General features: G+C 44.6%; 5 protein-coding genes across 5 annotated transcripts; 3 read left to right on the forward strand and 2 right to left on the reverse strand.

The window, feature by feature from the left end:
• The first annotated feature begins 6,422 nt into the window (after positions 1 to 6,422).
• On the forward strand, positions 6,423 to 7,353 carry LOC117915354 (putative disease resistance protein At1g50180). Its single transcript, XM_034830951.1, has 2 exons — positions 6,423 to 6,505; positions 6,587 to 7,353. The coding sequence occupies exon 2, from the start codon at positions 6,609 to 6,611 to the stop codon at positions 7,224 to 7,226; it is 618 nt and encodes a 205-aa protein (XP_034686842.1). The 5' UTR covers positions 6,423 to 6,505; positions 6,587 to 6,608; the 3' UTR covers positions 7,227 to 7,353.
• A 231-nt stretch (positions 7,354 to 7,584) lies between these two features.
• On the forward strand, positions 7,585 to 10,482 carry LOC117914399. The gene is made up of 4 exons (XM_034829745.1): positions 7,585 to 8,360; positions 8,623 to 9,210; positions 9,299 to 9,706; positions 9,857 to 10,482. The coding sequence occupies exons 1-4, from the start codon at positions 8,135 to 8,137 to the stop codon at positions 10,480 to 10,482; spliced, it is 1,848 nt and encodes a 615-aa protein (XP_034685636.1). The 5' UTR covers positions 7,585 to 8,134.
• Position 10,483: 1 nt separating this feature from the next.
• On the forward strand, positions 10,484 to 11,296 carry LOC117911797 (golgin subfamily A member 6-like protein 7). Its single transcript, XM_034826216.1, has 2 exons — positions 10,484 to 10,502; positions 10,593 to 11,296. The coding sequence occupies exon 2, from the start codon at positions 10,614 to 10,616 to the stop codon at positions 11,166 to 11,168; it is 555 nt and encodes a 184-aa protein (XP_034682107.1). The 5' UTR covers positions 10,484 to 10,502; positions 10,593 to 10,613; the 3' UTR covers positions 11,169 to 11,296.
• Positions 11,297 to 14,557: 3,261 nt separating this feature from the next.
• LOC117911786 lies at positions 14,558 to 16,427 on the reverse strand. Its single transcript, XM_034826206.1, has one exon. It carries the CDS (start codon positions 16,368 to 16,370, stop codon positions 14,577 to 14,579), a length of 1,794 nt encoding a protein of 597 aa, XP_034682097.1. The 5' UTR covers positions 16,371 to 16,427; the 3' UTR covers positions 14,558 to 14,576.
• A 1,230-nt stretch (positions 16,428 to 17,657) lies between these two features.
• On the reverse strand, positions 17,658 to 18,747 carry LOC117914407 (receptor-like protein EIX2). Its single transcript, XM_034829757.1, has 3 exons — positions 18,167 to 18,747; positions 17,772 to 18,070; positions 17,658 to 17,671 (listed from the first exon to the last, which is right to left on the reverse strand). The coding sequence occupies exons 1-3, from the start codon at positions 18,745 to 18,747 to the stop codon at positions 17,658 to 17,660; spliced, it is 894 nt and encodes a 297-aa protein (XP_034685648.1).
• Positions 18,748 to 19,240: the final 493 nt, after the last annotated feature.

Here is a 19,240-nt window from a genome sequence, read left to right on the forward strand (position 1 = left end):
TTGGTTCTGGGCTTGGAGCCCAACTCAGCTTGACGACCCAGCCCTGATCCGCCTATTGCTTTTCACTCTTAGCTATGGCCGGCTTGGCATCGGAAGATTGATAACTGGATACTTGGCAATATGATGGCCAAATGAGCAAGTTGCTTGAGACTGGAACGAAGACCGATATAGAAACAGTACGTTAGAGGGAAGAGAGAGTCAAGCTGGAGTCCATTCCAAATTACCTTTGTTCAAGGCTGTGCAGGCTAGATCAGTGATATGAGCCGAGTCATCAGTTGATTGCATTTGACTAATTCTCCTTCCCACCTTTAACCTCACTCACACCCACTGCATCATTTTTTCCCCACCATTTTCTAAACCCATTGATCATACCCCCCTCCACATACCTTTTTCTCTCACTATCACTTTTCCATCTTTCATACACCAATACACCCATCATTAAACCTATCACTTCACACCCCACCACACCCCGTGTCTATGCCCAATGTATTCTTTACACCCAATCTTCACCCATCATATCCAACACCGCTCACATATCATATCTTTGATATCTGTCATACCCACTGTCCATCAAAAGCCTGCACCGCCTTTTTAACGCCTAACCAAATGTCGCCTCTATCAGTGAAGAAGCTTTTGCAACATGAAAATAGAAAGCATCTGGACGAAGAGGATGATTGGCTTGTTGCATCCTCCGCTGCAGCATCTGTATGAACAATTTAATCTCTAACAATGGTTGGAACAGCTCCCACATTTAGATGCACTAAACGTGCAGAGAAACATAAGGAGTTTTATTCGAAGTTGGAGGAAATTGCATCTGAAATCAGCGTTTTGTATCTCACAGGTTATCAATCCCTTTGAAGCAGTCTATCAGATATGAAGAGGAATTCTGGTCAGTTTCGCAACATAGCATTACTTGCAATCTCAGCTGTCACCTTGGGGCATGGAGATATGCTCAGCACATTCAAAGTCCCACTGCTATGGTTCCTGCCTGTGTACATGCGAGGAAAAAGATTGTCCCTCCAAAAGCAATATTGAAACTATGGGTTCCAACCTTTTCATCAGCATCCCGACTTCGCATGCCTGTGCATGCGCATGTTGAGAGTTAGACAACAGCAGATTGCTGACTACAGTGGTATGATCGGTGGTTTTCAGTTGATGACATTGGATCCCTCTCTGTTATCTACCAGATGCTTAAATCTGATGCTGCAATGGGTGTTCTTTACTTCAGACAGTCTTTGCTTCTCCTGAGGTTGAACTGCCCAGATGCAGCCATGCGAAGTTCATAGCTTGCTCGTCAACATGCATCTAATGAACATGAATGCCTAGTATACGAGGGACGGATCTTATATGATACAGGTCACTGTGCTGAAAGTTTTTAGAAAGCAGAGATACAGAGGGACAAGAGAGTGAAGGTCATTCTCACCTGGCCAGAAGTCAAAAGTCTCGTCTCCATTACTGGGCGTGTTGTGAGAATCATTATTTGCTATACAGATATCATAGTGGGCAGTGGGAATCTGAGGTTAGACCAAGACTTTTTTTTTTTTTTTTTTTTTTCATCCGAAAACAAACTGGCAGAAACTGAAGTGAGGGTTCGAATTGGGGTTCTAATATTCATTGATGAGGGTTTGACAGGAGTTCTAACCATATTAGATCCGTTGGAGCCTGGTACTCATGATGGCAGATCTATTCACTGGCCCATGAAAGTGGAGAGCATAATAGTGATGGATGACAAATAGAGAACTGCAGATTCCATAGTGAAGGAGGTTGGGTTGAGAACTGTTATTGTTGAAACCAAACTTGAACAGAAAGAGGATATCCTATGGGGTATCCAAAAAGTCATATGGGTTCGGGATGCAAGGAATAACAATTGAATCGATTTGGATGATCCTAATGGTGTCGTGTTTGGTGAAAACTGTCAAAACACTAATTCTAAACCCACTATCTCTCTATCCACCATGCCTATCACCAACGTCCATCATCACATCCCCACATCATACTTCATTCCCTCATACCCCATTTGTTAGTCTCTGCCCAAATTCTCACTTTTCCTCGTGCATGAAAATCCTCACACCCACTTCATAACTCCTATCCTCATGCCCACAGCCAATACCTATATCACTACATAATCCCTACCTTCATTCCTATGCATATTGTCATTGACTTATACTGCATTCCCATTGTACTATTACACTCCATCCCCATTGCCCCCACTACCAAGTCTACCCCTCCTCACATGTCTCTCACCACCTTTCCCTCTCTACACCACATGTTCTCTATTTCCATACCCATTTCACAGACAATGTCCACTCCTTATGACCCAACTATTCAGATCTCCAATCTCTCCTAAAAAGACAAGCCTCTAGACATGCGGGTTTACATTTCCGAACAAGAGAAGTTCAGTGACTTCAATAGCGAAAGTGCACTCATTTGACATGAGAAACTAGGGGAAGTAGAGACTGTTCAGAACCGTGTACATGAATTTGTGTCAGTTGGGAACTAAGAAGCTGCTGTTAGTATACTGTTTTCCACTCCTCCAAAGAGCTCATATTTCTCTACAAATGCACTATGTGCAGTTGCTCTTTCCTCTGCCGTGTCAAGATCACTACTGGAGTTTGCAATTAAGGTTGTTGCTGCCCATATGGTCAGGATTGATAAGTCATTGTCAGGTACTCCTCTTCTCTATACTGTTGGAAGGTATCAAGAAGCTTTGTCTTCAACTACAAGATGCCTGATGCGGAACTGAGGCTGCAACCTTAGTCGCTACGCACTTAAAGGGATCGGATTACGCAAGGGTGTTGCAAAGATGGGCAGACCATGTCTTTCACACTGAACACCACATCTGGAGAGCTCTGATTTTGTACGTTGTAGCCGGTGCATTGCAAGAGGTATTGGCTGCACTTCAATAAGGTATACTTTCAATCGTATTCTCACGTCGGCACTCACGATGAGATGATCCAGGACCGTGTGCGGACTGAAACATATAAGGCAGCAATCACGCAGCCTCAGAATTCTATTGCTGGCAAAGTTGTAGTGGATGTTGGCTGTGGCATAGGCATTCTCTCCGTATTCTGTGCTCAAGTTGGTGCAAAAAGAGTATATGTTGAGGATGCAGACCGCTGTAATAAATACCTTAATCGTTCTGTGCTTGAAGGTTGCCTCATCACTGTGGAAAAGAAACGTTGCCTGATAAACTTTGGCAGCGTGTCTGGTCTGTGTAGCTCCGTCAAATTCACAATTTAGGCACTAAACAGGTGAACAATTTGAAATGATGAATTTTCAAAGGAGCTGAAGGCGTGATCCACTGTTTGTTCAAGAGTATGATCTCACTCAAGTCTCTACCTACTGGACATGTTTATTCGTTAGAGCCTATATCCACTTCGAGTTCAAGCTCAAGTTGGTAGACTCAGGCAGCAGCAGAGGGTCTTCCATCAGTTTTGAAACGATATTTCTGGGTCTCAATGTTGCGTCAACAAAAGAAGACCATCAGAGTATCTGATGAAGATCGTTCCCCAACTGGCTGCCAGGTTGATGAGGATGGAACAAAATCTGCTGACGAAAGTGGTGACAATGTCCAATGGCGAACAGACACACCACTGGAGGCAAGCACTGACGCAATTCATCCCTAGTTCATTCTTGGACTTTTGATGCAAGGAAAGGTGCTCTGCCAGGAGTGAAGATGGTGATTATACCTACCCGTTTGACTCAGATTTCCTTGATGATTTTGAGGAAGGAGAAACAGAGTTTGAAGCTAGTGGACATCTCAACTATCTCTCTCTCGAGGTATGACTCTGTTTGGGACACCCAAACCCTCATGGTGTTAGCCTTGGACAATAATACAGAAGATGGGAATGCCGCTTTGTAGAATCTGGCAACTCTCACTGGGGAGTTTATAACGGAAGAGTTTGGTTTGAATCTTGAAATGACGTGCCTTACTATGATGACTTTCTCATGGGTGATAAGAGGATGAAGGCTGCTAACATTCCTGGTGCTCTGTTGACTAGACCTCACTCCAGGCTGCATCCTTACTTAATTTCCCATCATTACATTTCCACTTGTTCGTCATCGCATGGTCACTTTTTGGCATGCTACCAAGAAGCCATGTGTCATCTCCTCTCATTCTCCTCCTCTGATTTTTGAAAATAAGTTTCTTGCCCTTCACTTTGAAAATAATTTGATGAATTCTGGTTTCTTTTAAAATAATTTCAAATCTCATCAAACCATTGGGCCACGTGTCATTTTCTATTTCATCATCCCCTGTTTTTGAAAATAATTTTCCCAAAGCTCTATCTTGTAAATAATTTTTCTTTTTTTTGAATTTTGATTTTCGAATAATTTCAACTCTCCTATATTTCATCCTTAGAATCTTTAGGTCCCCAGGTTCCATTTTTAATAAAATTTTGGTTGCCATTTTCCTCTTTGGCAAGCTTTTTTTCATTTTTTCCATACTTCTCTTGATTTTAAAATGTTTTGAAATAAGTGTGGATCAAATCCCGTAATTCTAATTAATAGATGTTCATGGGATTAATTCATACAAAAATGAATCGGGCTTTGGTGGGGGCCCAACATCAAATGAATTTTCTTTAAAATAAAAGTGAATTTTGAGTGAAGTGTCATGCGTGCCTTTGATGATTTTGCACTCAATTTAGTGACATGCGAGCTATGTTTATGCTATTTATTGTGCACTAACCCTCTCTCTTGATAGCGCATAGTGGTTCGCTGCTCAGGTACACACTCACTCTTACTCTGTTTAGTCTATGTGCATTTTCTGACTCCCGTATGTGCATGTTTCGCTCTGAGTATTCATTGATTTATTCATCCATTGCCATGTCAGCTTCATTTTATTAGTAGAGACCCGACTTTAGGGACTTAGAAGGGTGCTACGGTCTTTACCGTACCTTCCCGATAAGTAACCTGACCCCCGAACTCGATCCGGTTTTTCACAGACCGCCTTTTCCAAAATAAGGAGTCATACTTAGGGTTTTTCTTTCTTATTTTGTTTACCCTTTAAAAATAAAACAAAAATAAGTGGCGACTCCAAGTCATTTTCAAATAATCAATAAAAATCAATTTTTCAAATAAAAATCGAGCTCGCCATCGAGTGGGAAACGCATTGAGCCGAAATGCGGGGTCCACAAGTTGATATTAACATTATGATTGATAACTTAACCCTAGTTAATTTTTTTATTAATCGAACTTAACTCTATTGCAATTTAAGTGAATATCATTAACAATAAATTGACCTAGGTTAAATTTGTAATAAATAAAATTTAATCTAAATAAACATTTCAAATAAGAATGAGAACGACTCGTTTGAGAGGGAAAAAAAAACTAAAGAGATAAATATGAATGGTGAAATGAATATAATGAATAAAATAAATGAAGATGATGTTTTTGAAGGCAAATAAAATAAAGAGGATAAAGTGTTCAAAGAGAGTCATTTCTTAACAAAATTAAAGAGGATAACCTTTACATTGCCTTATAATTTTACGAGAAAACTTATGGGTTACTTGTTTTATTTACACACATGTCCACAAGCTAATTTGATGACTTTTCTATATGTTTTTGTTGTATAGGCTATATTTCATTCTTGGAAAACTTGAGGGAAAGACATTATAGAAGAAAAGTAGAAAGAAAGAAAAAATTTGAAAATAAAAAATAGATTTGAAGTTAATAAATTATTTTTATAAGTTGCTTCAAACTCATTGTTGAAAAATGTTCCAAAATTCATTGAAAGTGTCTTAAATTCCTATTTAGTATTTTTAAGGAATATTATATAAAATATTTTTTATGTTCATATGTCATTGTAATATTAGATTTCTTTATAAAATAAGGAAAGTTATTAAAAATCTTTTTATAAATATTTTAAGTCATGAGAAAAAAAGTTAGATGAAGATAAGCTCGTAAAGACTTTATATGTAAGGTGAATAGAGATGTGAGAAATACTAAAATACACTCGATGAAGAAAGGAAGTGAATAGAGATACTAGACAAAGTAAGGAAGCTTCTAGTTTAAGGTGTAGATAAAAGGAGTAGGAAAACATGAATTATTCTATAATTTTCTCTATAATATAGTGAAATGATTATCTCTCATATATATAAATATAGATATGTTTGGTTTAACCACGTTAAAAACTCATGCACCTTTATGTAAATTGATTGATCGAACCACATTAAAACCTCGTGTATCTTGGTATGATTTTTTTTTTTTTTTTTTTTATGTTCCTAAACTAACACTTTTTACATTAAAGTTTTCATTGTTACAACACTTATTCACATATTTTAACTCATAATATGAAAATCAAAGTTAGATTTGTATTGTCTATGGTATAACCAAATATGAGAAAATCATTTTTCTTATCAATTTTTTTTTCTTTGATACTTTCCAGGAATCAAACCCACCCATAGCGTTTGTGAATATTATTCAAAAGAAATAGACTGGTATGCAGCGATCAAATTTGGAGGGTGGATTTCCATGTATTGACTGGTGAATTTCCATGAAATGACTGGTATGTACAACTAACTATAGACTCAATATCACATGAACCATATCAATGAGTAGATCCTAATATTGTTGAAGCACTTTGTAGATTTGAGGGAAAGGGAGAGAGCATGAACCCAGAAATAGCCGGAGGGATTGCAGCTAGTGCTGTGAGCTTTCTTCTTGCAAACCTTGAAGCTTTTGCAAAAGCTGAATGGAACTTGAAGGAAAATATCAAGAAGGAAGTCCGAGACTTAGAAGCTGAGCTGCAAAGCATTCAGGCCCACCTGAAAGATGTTGATTCGAAGACAGATCATAATAACCAATTGAAAGACTGGATTAAAAATGTTCGTGATCAAGCCTATGACATCGAGGATGTCCTTGACCAGTTCAGACTCAACAAAGAATCAGGACAGTGGCGCCGCTACATAAAACATCACTCCATCAACAACTTGATGCAGGATATTAAAAATAGGCTCTGCAACATTGAGCAGACAAGGAAGAGGTATAACAGCATGCCCTCCACATCAACTAATGCTAGAAGCAACACAGACCTTCATGTGCCAGTGGCCTCATTGTTTATTGCCGACGTTGACATTGTGGGCATTGAGGAGACCAGAAATAAGCTGGTTTCTTGGGCGTTGGAGCCAAAGAAGAGACTTGAGGTGATGTTCGTGGTGGGGATGGCTGGATTGGGGAAGACAACTCTCGTCCGTGTTGAGGCCTCGTATTCTCAGCAATCCTCGTAGTTGCCAAATGGATAAACATACGATCTCAACGAACACGAATTCCTGATTCAGCTGCTCCTGCAAAAGGCGTCCGGACGGGGTGTCCGGACACACCCTCCGACGGTTTTGTCAGCCATGGAAAGAGAGATAAAAGTAGATGGCACAGTTGGCCTTTTTCTAGGTATTGAGGAGCTTACCTTCTTCTTTGTGCGAAGGTTCATATATATACCATTTAGAAACTCTCTCTCCTCCATAAATGATGGAAGGCTTTTTGGTTTACCATGATTGCCACTAGGTGGTGGCAGGGACATCCTCATCCTACGAACGGCTGTCAGAGATAACGGGAAGTGACTAGCTGTCACTTCTGTCTTTTCGCTCTGCAGGTATCAGAATATGATTTGTGACAGGATATCAGAATGACGTAGTGAGGCACGCTTAGTCTGGTCAGCGATCCGGATGAACATATCCGGGTGGAACATGAAAGGTCGCCGGATGCGTAATGGCGGTGGTCCGGGATGAACGTATCCGTGTGGGACATGAAAGGTCGCCGGATGAGTGATGGAGGTGGTCCGGGATGAACGTATCCGTGTGGGACATGAAAGGTCGCCGGATGAGTGATGGAGGTGGTCCGGATAGGAAAGCGCGCCACGTGTACTCTTGGGGGAATCCGGATGTGGATATTCCGGGTAGGAACACGTGCCACGTGTCGTCAGGGGACGTGTGCCACGTGTCATCAGGGATGGGTCCCTACAATGCCCCCCTTTTTAAGTTGTCGATTTTGCCCTAGCAAAATGGGCGGGTTAAAAAAGAATGATTGCCTCTTAAAACCGGGGTTCGCTTTTTGTTCTTACTGGGCCACGTGGCGAGCTGAGGCGAAAAGACAGGAGAGCCTTTATGGCGAGCCGCCGTCTCTGGGTATTCCCTAGGCAATGTGTCGGTTTAATGATAGCGTTTTTCTGAACGCTTGGGATACTGAGGTGCTGTCTCTTATAAATATCAGGCTGTGGACTCCCGTTGCTTTTTCTTACTGCATCTTCCTTGTCATCGCTTCATTTGTCTGCTGTTTTGTCTTTGCTTGTGAGCGTACCGGCAGCATTCAGGTGGTGACGGTGACTGCATTTGCGGTTTTCGACCCTGTTTTCGAGTTTACACTTGGTACGCAACTCTATTTTGATTTCTTTCTTTCTCACATGCTCTTTTCTTGGTTTGCCTTTGATTCGCTTGGGAAGCTCTCTTTTTTTTTTTTTTTTTTTTTTTTTTTTTTTTTTTTTTTTTTTTTTTTGTGTATGTTTGGAGTTTCTGCTGCCCCCCTGCGCTTTTTGCGTTTTGGTGGGGTATGGAATCTCCTGTGGGGTAGGGCTTGAGGTTTTGTGGGGTCGATTTCGCTTGTTTGACTTGCTGGGTTTCTTTCATGCAGATTGTGCTTCATCTTTGTACTGGAAAATGTCTGCTACCAAGGAAGTTACTTCAGCTCGCCCGTCTGGTGACGCTCGTGCAGAAAAGTCTGTAGAAAAGTTGAATGTAAAAGAATTTCGCGATCGGTTTTGCGTTCCTAATGGCGTGTCTGTAGAGCTGTTTGATGGAGAGGGCGTGTTGCCTGAGAAGCCGGAAAATAACGCGATACTCTTTACCAAGGAGCAGTTTAATGCTGGGCTTCGATTCCCTGTCCCGTCTCTGCTCAAGGAATTTCTGCACTTCACCCAGATTCCTCCAGTGTACGTACATCCCAACATGATCCGGGTGCTGATGGGGTGCAGCATCCTGAGCATGCTGTTCAACTTGGACCTCTCATTACTGGAGGTTCTTTTCGTTTACTCGATCAAGAAAGTGAAGAGTAACATCTTCAGCTTCGTCGCCAGCCTTCCATCCCTGCAACTGGTGACAAACCTACCAGATTCGAATAAAAAGGCCGCCAAGGGGCAGGTGCTGGTCAAGGGCGTATGGGCAGGTTTGTCTGAGCATCCGGACAGGCCCTTTGTTCCCAATCAGTCACTGAAGATTCCAGGTATAGCTAAGCTACTTTCTGCCTTTGCATAGTTTGTAAGTCAGCATTGTTTTTAGGTGGCTGACATATTCTGCTTTCTTGGGTGTAGACCAGGATAAGAGAGGAAAACTGGTGGAGTGGGTGGAGAAGGCTTCGTTCGATCGTTTGAACAAGCTTTTTGAAATAACTTCAGCCGAGCGGAGATGCGAACTGCTTCTTTCTGCGCAGAACCTCCGCTTGGTCGTCCAGCAGCCTCAGGCATACGTGCTGAACATACTTCCCAGGCGGCTGCCTGAAGAAGTGGTAGTCGGGGAGCACTTTATTCTTGAAGACCTTCCTTTCTATGAGGGGGTACGGAAGGCAGATGCCCGGAAACGCAAGGCCCTTCTCAACGATCGGGAGAAGAAAAGACAAGAAGGGCTTCTGCGGAAGGCTCCGGGTGGGAAACGGACTGCGTCCTCTCCGCCTGCTGGTGCTCCAGCAAAAAAGAAGAAGAAGCTGAGTAAAAAAAGTAAGGGTAAGGCAATAAAAATCCCAACTCCTCCAAAAGAGTTTGTACCCCCTCCCATTGGCTATGAAAAAGAATGTAATATTGAAGAGCCGGAAAATCCTCTCCCGTCCTCTGTCTCAACCACTTTCGAATTTATTAGGGGCCTTAATCTTTCAGGGCCCTCGGTGGCGCCAGACGTTCGGATGGCTCTTCTGGCTGAGGAAGCAGCTTCAATAAATCAACCAGGCTCAGCTCACCCGGATGAGGTTGCCGACTTGCCTCCTGTTACACCCCCAACAGGAGAGATGGGGGCAGATAGCCAGGAGTTGCCTGTACATGAGCCAAGCCCTCGTCCTCTTGTGCCTGTGAAGGGGCCAACTAGGAGAAGGTTGCGTCTGGTACGCGACTTGAAGTCTGGCCTCGCTGGGCGGCTTCAGGGCCGGTTCACAGAAGGTATCGAAGTCAGCTGTTCATCCGTCCCGGAGGGTCGTCCGGAAGGCGATGTAGTGGAGATGACGGAAGAGAGCCCGGCCGTCCCAGCGCTGGTGCCGGCTGAGGTTCCAATTCTGGCTCCGGCTGAGGTTCCGTTCTGGCTCCGGCTGAGGTTCCACCCAGAGAGGCCCAGCCGGTTGAGAATGTTGAAGGTGTGGTTCCGGAGGAGGAATCACTCTCCAATGCCTCTTGGGGAGGGTCCTTTTGATGATGCCACTTTCATCCCTGCTAACCCTTTCAGTTATGCGGAGATGGAAGAGAAGCTAAAACAGATTCCCTCTGTTGCAGACGCTGGGGTACCTTCAGCCTGATGTTCGAGACAGTAGAGACGGTATAATTTACTTTTTAATTCCTTCGTCATGCTGATGCGCTGTCGTGTGATTTGTAACTTGGTTTTTTTTGTTTGAGTATTTTCCTACAGCTGGTGAGTGGCCTTCGCGGTATGGTTCTTCAACGCAATCTTCTTTCTGACCTGCTGGAGACTGCTGAGTATACAAAATCTTTTGTGTCTCAGCGAAAAAATGATGAAGAGAAATTGCGCTTGAGAGTGGAGCAGGCTGAAGCCAGTTCATCTACTGCTCGAGAGGAGAACAAGGTTCTTCGGGAGGAGAACGAGGTTCTTCGAGAGAAGAACGAGGTTCTTCGAGAGGAGGTTGCTGAGGTAAAGAGCCGGGAGGATTCTATGGAAGTTCGCCTGTTTAAGGCGGAGGAGGAGATGGCTCTTTTGAGGAGGGAGGTGAGGCACCTCCGGACAGAGGTGTCTATTGAGAGACGGCAGAGAGAAGAGTTGCAGTTGCGTTTGTCAACGCAAAAGGAAGAGCTGGAGGGTGAATTTGCTGCGGAGAGGGGGGAACTTGAAGCGGAGTACCAGAAGCAAGTTGATGAAATGTACTTGTTCGGCTACCGCTGCTGTATGAAGAAACATGGCATCAAACGGGACGTTCCTTCAATTCCTCCGGGTGAATTGGAGAAACTGCACAGCAAACCTGCTCAATGACAGCTTTTCCTTTTTGTGAAAGAAAATCTACTATCTTCTTTCTATACCTTTGTAGTCCGGAGGTCTTTTTGTGTATGATTCATTCCACAAATATCAATAAAAATACACCTATTCATTTTGTATTTCTATTTTTTGCCTCATCTTTCACTGGTAATACTGCTTTAAATTAGATATATTCCATGGTCGCTGTAATGGGGTTCCATCCAACTTCTGTAGATGATAGGCTCCACTTTCACTTGTTTTAGATACTATGTAGGGGCCTTCCCAATTGGCTTGGAACTTTCCTGCCCCTATGTCAGCAGTATTTTCAAAAACTTTTCTAAGGACTAGCGTACCATTTTTGAAGCTTCTGGGCTTTACTTTGCGATTGTAGTGAGCTGATGCCCTTTGCTGATAGTCTGCCATCCGGATGGCTGCAGTTTCTCTTATTTCGTCCGCCCAGTCCAAATTTCTCCCTAATTCTACATTTGCATCATCCTGCCTTCCTATTTCGGTTCGGATAGTGGGTAGGCCAATTTCGGTGGGAATGATTGCGTCCATTCCGTATGCGAGGGCGAAGGGAGTATTGCCTGTTGGACGTCCGGGTGTGGTTCGATAAGCCCATAGGACGCCGGGTAGCTCCTCCACCCATTTTCCTTTGGCTTGCTCGAGTCTTTTCTTCAAGGCAGTGACTAGAGTCTTGTTTGTGGCCTCCGCTTGCCCATTACTTTGAGGATAGCGTGGTGTAGAATATGAGTTCCGAATATTGAGTTCTGAACAGAACTTTCGGAAAATCTTGCTATCAAACTGTGGACCGTTGTCTGCTATGATTGTTTGGGGAATTCCGAAGCGACAAATGATGTTCTTCCATACGAATTTGGTGACATCCTTGTCTTTGATGCTAGCATATGCTTCGGCTTCTACCCACTTACTGAAGTAGTCTGTGGCGACAAGCAGGAATTTCTTCTGGGCAGGTGCGGCTGGTAGAGGTCCTACTATGTCCATGCCCCACTGTGCAAAGGGCCATGGACCTGAGATCGTTTTCAACTCTCCCGATGGCATGTGTAGTATGGGGGCGTGCCTTTGACATTTGTCGCATTTTTTGACGTATGCTGCCGCGTCTTTTTTCATCGTAGGCCAGTAATAACCTTGCGAATGGGCTCTATGTGCCAGTGATCGCCCTCCAGCATGGTTCCCACATACTCCCTCGTGCAACTCAGCTAATACATAAAGTACTTCTGAATGTTTCAAACATCTGAGGTAGGGGCCTGTAAAGGATCGCTTGTACAGGTGCCCTTTAACCAGGGTGAAGCGGGCGGCTTGCACCCGGATCTTGTGTGCTTGTTTAGATTCTTCAGGCAGGGTGCCTGTTCGGAGGTATTCAATGATATCTTTCATCCACCCTTCGTCATCTGTTTCGCCTGCCTTAATGGTGTTGCAAGTGGAGGTTTCCGTGATGGAAGGTTTGGCTTGTAAATATATAGGCAGTAGTATTGCTTCTTTGGTGGGAAGGGAGGCAGCTATACCTGCCAGGGCGTCGGCGCGCGCATTTTCGTTCCGCCTGATTTTTTCAATTGTCCACTCTGTGAATCGTTGCAAAGTATCTTTTACTTTGTTTAAGTATTGTGCCATGCGCTCATCTTTGGCTTCGTATTCGTTTTGAACGTGTCTTACCACGAGTTGGGAATCGCTATAGACTCGAAGCCTAGAGACGGATAAAGCCAGGGCGAGATCCAATCCGGATAGGATGGCCTCATACTCTGCTTCATTGTTAGAGGCTTGGAACCCCAGCCGGATGGCTTGCTCCAGCTGTTCTCCGGTTGGGGATTGTAGGAGGAGCCCTACTCCGGAGCCGGATGATCGTGAGGCTCCATCAACCCGCAATGTCCACCATTGTTTTTCGCTTGATTCGTCATGTTGGATGGGCTTTCGAGAGTATTCCAACACGAAGTCAGCCATTACTTGGCCTTTTATGGACAATCTGGGTTGGAACTCTATTCCAAATTCACTCAACTCTATGGCCCATTGAAGCATTCTCCCGGTTAGGTCCGGCTTGTGTAAGATATTGCGAAGGGGTTGGTCAGTTAATACGACCACTGGGTGTGCTTGAAAATAAGGGCGGAGTTTCTGGGCGGCACTTCGAAGAGCTAAGGCCGTCAGTTCTATCTTTGAATATCTGGTTTCAACATCTGCCAACGCTCTGCTGATGTAGTAGATGGGTTTCTGCTCCTTGGGCGATGGGCAGCGGAATAAGACAGCGCTAACTGCCCACTCTGAGACAGCCAGGTACACATACAGTTTTTCTCTGGGGATGGGGCTGCTTAGGATGGGTGGTTGCATGAGGCGTTGCTTGATTTTTTCAAAAGCGTTTTGACAGCTGTCTGTCCATCCGCTGGGTCCTGCTTTACGGATTGCCAGGAAGAAGGGCTGTAGCTCATCGGTGAAACGGGCTATAAAACGTCCTAGAGCGACAAGCTTGCCTGTGAGGCGTTGTAATTCCTTTTTGTTCCTGGGGGGTGACGTCTCTACGACTGCCTTGACTTGTTCTGGGCTCACCTCTATTCCCCTTTGACTGACCATAAAGCCTAGGAATTTCCCAGCACTCACGCCAAAGGCGCATTTGGAAGGGTTCAACTTCATGTCGAACTTCCTTAAGAGGTGGAAAACTTCTTGTAAGTGGAGAACATGCTCTTCACGAGTTTTGCTTTTGACCACGACGTCATCAATATACACTTCCACTGTGCGGCCAATTAGAGGTTTGAATATCTTTGTCATCAGTCTTTGATAAGTGGCGCCAGCGTTTTTGAGACCAAATGGCATGACTTTGTAACAGTAAAGTCCATGTGGCGTTATGAAGGCTGTTTTTTCTTGATCATCTGGGGCCATGGGGATTTGGTGATATCCGGAGAAAGCGTCCAGAAAGGAGAGCATCCCTTGCCCGGCGGTAGAATCCACAATCTGATCTATTCGTGGCAAAGGGAAACTGTCTTTTGGGCATGCTTTATTGAGGTTGGTATAGTCGACGCAGACCCGCCATTTGCCCTCTTTCTTGGGTACGACTACTACATTTGCCAACCAGTCTGGATATTCCACTTCTTTGATGAATCTGGCCTCCAGTAGTTTGTCAATCTCCATCCGGATGACTTTTTGTCTGTCCGGGTGAAAACGTCTGACCTTTTGCCGGATGGGTTTTGCCATTGGTAAAATGTTAAGCTTATGCGAGACTATCGAGGGGTGAATTCCCTTCATATCAGAGTGTGTCCATGCGAAAACGTCATGGTTTTGTCGGAGGATGTCTTGGATGCTCTGGGTTTCTTCGGGCGTTAAAAGGGAACTTATATTAGTAAGATGAGAATCTTCTTCTGAAATTTGTACTGTTTGTAAGGGATCTGCTGCCGGGGGATCTCTGTCCGCCGGATACAGTGACTGCTATTGGTCGAGCGCATGGGTGGATTCGGGGAGGGGTTCATTCTCCCGACTGGTCCCTGCTTCTCTTGCTATCTGGTAGCATTGGCGAGCGGCTAGCTGGCTGCCGTATAGGTTGGTTTGCCCATCTTCAGTGAGAAAGCTCACCATCTGATGATATGTGGAGGGGATGGCCTTCATACAGTGTAGCCATGTACGTCCCAAGATAACATTGAAGGGTGATAGATCTTGGACTACCGAAAATTGAACGTTGAGAGTGACTGGGCCAGCTTGGACTGGTAGCACAATGTCTCCCAATGAGGTAGTTGATGCCCCGTTGAATCCGGACAAAATCCTTCCAGGGTTTTCGAGACCGACTAAGTTGTGTCCCATGTGGCTTATGACTGACGCTTGCACCAGATCAGCTGAGCTACCTGGGTCAATTAAGATGCGTCTTACGTCGAATTTGTCTATCCCCAAGGATAGAATGAGGGCATCACGGTGCGGACGTAATATCCGCGTGGGGTCTACTGGAGGAAAAATGATCGTTCCGTCTATGGGGTGCGGGCCTCCTTCGGTTATCCCAGGTCGGATGGAATTGATACGCTCACGCACCATCGCTTCCCGCAACAACCTCTGCCTCTTTCGCTTGGAATTGAACTCTTCATCCGACGGGCCTCCATTAATGTAATTTATGACGGCTTTGGGGGCGGCCGGAGCCATGGGGGCCCCCGAATCGCGGCCCCGGGAGGCATCTCCATCTCTAGCATCTGTACGGAGGTATTGCCTTAAATGACCCGCCTTTATAAGCCTTTCCACCAAATATTGGAGGCTTCTGCACGTCTCCGTTGTATGGCCGTGCTCCTTATGGTAAGCGCATTTTTTGCTATGGTCTCTCCTGGATGGATCCGATCCGAGGGGTCTGGGCCACCTGAAATCGGACATGCTCTGGATCATAGGGAGAAGCTTCTCATAAGTTATAGAGAGTGGTGTGAGGGGTGGCATTTCCGGGCGGCTTGGTCCTTCTTGCCTTCGATCGGATGGTCTTGGCCTGTCCGGAGGTTTAGTGCTTCCCTCTGTAGTACCCTTGGATGCCTGTCCGGCCACCAATACTTGCTGGGTGGCTGCCCGTACGTCATCTTCAAGCATTGAGTATTTGTTTGCACGTCGAAACAAGTCGTCCATTGTCATAGGAGGCTTTTTTGCTAGTGACTCAAAAAAGGGAGTGCCTGGGCAAATACATCGTTTGAAAATCTGTAGGACAGCGTCCATGCTGCAAGCTTCCACTTGTAGGACAGCCTGGCCAAATCGTTTCACGAACTCCCTCAAGGATTCGTTATCCTTCATTTTTATGTTTTGCAAGGTGCTGATGTTTTGCTTATGTCGGGCGGAGCATAAGTATTGTCCCACGAAAGCTTCTGAAAGGTCTCTGAAATTATCCACCGAATTAGGAGGTAGGCGATGGAACCATGAAAGAGCCTGTCCTTGCAGACTGGCAGGGAATACTTTGCACAGCAGTGGGTCGTTGCCTATGTCGAGGGTCATGAGCTGTCGATAGTGCATGATATGGTCAAAGGGGTCACTGCACCCATCGTATGTGGAAAACTTTGGTACGAGAAATCCCCTTGGGGGTTCGTAATGAATGATATGAGAGCAGAAAGGCGTGGAGAGCATGTCATCCAACCTTTTGCTAATGGAGCCCATGGGTGGCTCGCTCAGGAGATTTTTCCCAATGGTTCGTACCGCTTGGTGCGGTGGAGCGTTCTGCATCATGGGGGTGACCAAGGGGTCACGGTGCGAAAGAGCGTTCTGTGGCATGGGGGTGACCGTAGGATCATGGTGCACTCCCCCTGCGATGGTCGTCGGTGGCTTGGGCCTGCCAGTTTGCTGGGGGCCCAGTCTCGCACGCATGGCGCCCGACAATTGGGATCTTCTGTCACGTCGTCTTTTTGACGAGAAGTGGGTGGAATCTGAGCTCTCTTCACGGGGAGCTCGAGGCATAGGCGTGTGTGGCTCATGCGGCCTAGCGCTGCGTGTTTCAGGGATTGCTTCCGCTGTTCCAGGGTAAATCGACTCCTGGTGAGCCCTTGAGTTGGCCACCTGGTCCCGGGAGTGCTGACGACGGGGAACTCCTGTCGACGATGCCTGGATACGTAGTATTGCATTTTCTTCTCTTAACCTCGTCGTCTCCTGGAGGAGAGTTTGTAGTTGGCGCTCGCTCGCTAACTGCCTTCTTTCGATGGCTTGGCGCCATTCAGAATTATCTTCCTCTCTTCTTCCAGATGAATGGCTTTGGGAAGGCGTAGCCATTTCTGCTATTTACTGAATCAGCGAAAAACGTTCCCACAGACGGCGCCAATGTTGAGGCCTCGTATTCTCAGCAATCCTCGTAGTTGCCAAATGGATAAGCATACGATCTCAACGAACACGAATTCCTGATTCAGCTGCTCCTGCAAAAGGCGTCCGGACGGGGTGTCCGGACACACCCTCCGACGGTTTTGTCAGCCATGGAAAGAGAGATAAAAGTAGATGGCACAGTTGGCCTTTTTCTAGGTATTGAGGAGCTTACCTTCTTCTTTGTGCGAAGGTTCATATATATACCATTTAGAAACTCTCTCTCCTTCATAAATGATGGAAGGCTTTTTGGTTTACCATGATTGCCACTAGGTGGTGGCAGGGACATCCTCATCCTACGAACGGCTGTCAGAGATAACGGGAAGTGACTAGCTGTCACTTCTGTCTTTTCGCTCTGCAGGTATCAGGATATGATTTGTGACAGGATATCAGAATGACGTAGTGAGGCACGCTTAGTCTGGCCAGCGATCAGGATGAACATATCCGGGTGGAACATGAAAGGTCGCCGGATGCGTAATGGCGGTGGTCCGGGATGAACGTATCCGTGTGGGACATGAAAGGTCGCCGGATGAGTGATGGAGGTGGTCCGAGATGAACGTATCCGTGTGGGACATGAAAGGTCGCCGGATGAGTGATGGAGGTGGTCCGGATAGGAAAGCGCGCCACGTGTATTCTTGGGGGAATCCGGATGTGGGTATTCCGGGTAGGAACACGTGCCACGTGTCGTCAGGGGACGTGTGCCACGTGTCATCAGGGATGGGTCCCTACAGAAGGGACCAACAAAACTATTATAGCTCAAGTCCAGGGATTTTAAATTCTTAAAGAGCCCTAATGAATCTGGCAACTGACCACTGACTTGATTACCGCCCAAGTTTAACTCTTCCAAGGAATTATTAGTGCATGCTGATAATCGACTCAGGAATTCAATTCCTTCACCTCCAATACTATTGTATGAGAGATCTAAGGTCACCAAGTTGCGAAGGCATCGCAAGTTAACATGGGGAATCGGACCTTTAATTGTACCACCATTTAAATAAAGATCCGTAAGGGTACTGACGTTAAACAACCAGCCAGGCAAAGTAGTGTTGAAATTGTTGTAGGAGAGATCAATGACCAAAACCGAAGTCAAATTAACAAATGGATTGGAGTACTGAGGGAAGTGACTGAGTTTACAATCGGACAAATGTAATTCTAACAAAAATGGAAGCATGTTTACAGCTTGCATCCAATTTGTGGTTGTTTTACTAAAGTCCACATACCCCAGATCAAGGTATTTTAAAGAAGAAAGACCAGAAAGCCAATTTAAATTAGAAACCTTCATTGGATAATCTCCTCCTCCAAAAAGATCAAGATAACGTAACTGTGATAAATTTCCAAGATGAGGAGGAATCATTCCACCAAATGCTGCATTAGAGAGATTAAGGTATCTCAACCTTTCAAATGAGCCCAGGAAATTTGGAATTGGAATTCCTTGAAAATCATTAAGACTTAGGTCCAGGTAAGTTAAATGTTTCAAGTCAAGTAAGGAACTACTTATCTCACCACCCAAAAGAAAGAAGCCACGATATCTGAGGTCAACCTTGACAACATTCCCTGTCCGATTGTTGCAATCCACACCTGTCCACTTGCAGCAATCAGCACCAATCCAGGAAGAAAGCCTACCTGAAGGATCATACAGACCATGTTTGAATTCAAGAAGCGCTTTCCGCTCTTCCTCAATGCAAGCTTTGTTGAGATCAATGTCATTAGAATTGATTGTAAGAGCTTCAACCATGAGAAACTTCAAAAAGAGAGAAAGCAAAAGAATAAGGAGTGGAACGGTGGTTTTCCTACTTGCCATTGATGAATGCAAAGTTGCACAATTCTGAATTGATACCATATAAATAAATAAGATTAGAGTCTTGGTCTAATTTGTTTAACTATTTCAAGTCTTCATGCCATCTATAAATAAATGCAACAAAGACCTTTCAGCCATATATGGCCCATGTACTCCATCATATCTGCAATTAATTTTACATGTCACTTCTGACCATAATTTTATCCTTCTCTTTCTTCATAACATCTGATGGCTATTGAAACATGTATTATTAAAGAATCTAGATGGCAATAAAAGCATAATTTATGCCCAAAAATACCCACAAAGTAATGGCATATTATATGGTTCAAGTGTCTAAAGCTCTATGCTATGTAAGTGGAGTATTATTTTTTTAAAATATTTCTTGAATGAGCCACCATCATCACAGATTTTTTAAAATATGATCACCTTAAAACTTGAAAGTGATCCAAATAATGGATGTTTTCACTGTTTTTTTTTTTTTTTTCTCTTTCAAAAA

Source organism: Vitis riparia, chromosome 1, assembly GCF_004353265.1.
Source record: "Vitis riparia cultivar Riparia Gloire de Montpellier isolate 1030 chromosome 1, EGFV_Vit.rip_1.0, whole genome shotgun sequence".
Lineage (NCBI taxonomy): Eukaryota > Viridiplantae > Streptophyta > Magnoliopsida > Vitales > Vitaceae > Vitis > Vitis riparia.

Bases quoted from the DNA above. Each gene is read 5' to 3' on its own strand.
- LOC117915354 (XM_034830951.1), top strand. From the start codon at position 6,609: ATGAACCCAGAAATAGCCGGAGGGATTGCAGCTAGTGCTGTGAGCTTT.
- LOC117914399 (XM_034829745.1), top strand. From the start codon at position 8,135: ATGTGTCGGTTTAATGATAGCGTTTTTCTGAACGCTTGGGATACTGAG. The intron at 9,211-9,298 runs GTATAGCTAAGC...TCTTGGGTGTAG, and splicing joins TCAGTCACTGAAGATTCCAG to ACCAGGATAAGAGAGGAAAA. The intron at 9,707-9,856 runs GTAAGGCAATAA...TTAATCTTTCAG, and splicing joins GCTGAGTAAAAAAAGTAAGG to GGCCCTCGGTGGCGCCAGAC.
- LOC117911797 (XM_034826216.1), top strand. From the start codon at position 10,614: ATGGTTCTTCAACGCAATCTTCTTTCTGACCTGCTGGAGACTGCTGAG.
- LOC117911786 (XM_034826206.1), bottom strand. From the start codon at position 16,370: ATGCCACAGAACGCTCTTTCGCACCGTGACCCCTTGGTCACCCCCATG.
- LOC117914407 (XM_034829757.1), bottom strand. From the start codon at position 18,747: ATGGCAAGTAGGAAAACCACCGTTCCACTCCTTATTCTTTTGCTTTCT. The intron at 18,071-18,166 runs GTATGTGGACTT...TTGTAAACTCAG, and splicing joins TTAAAATACCTTGATCTGGG to TCACTTCCCTCAGTACTCCA.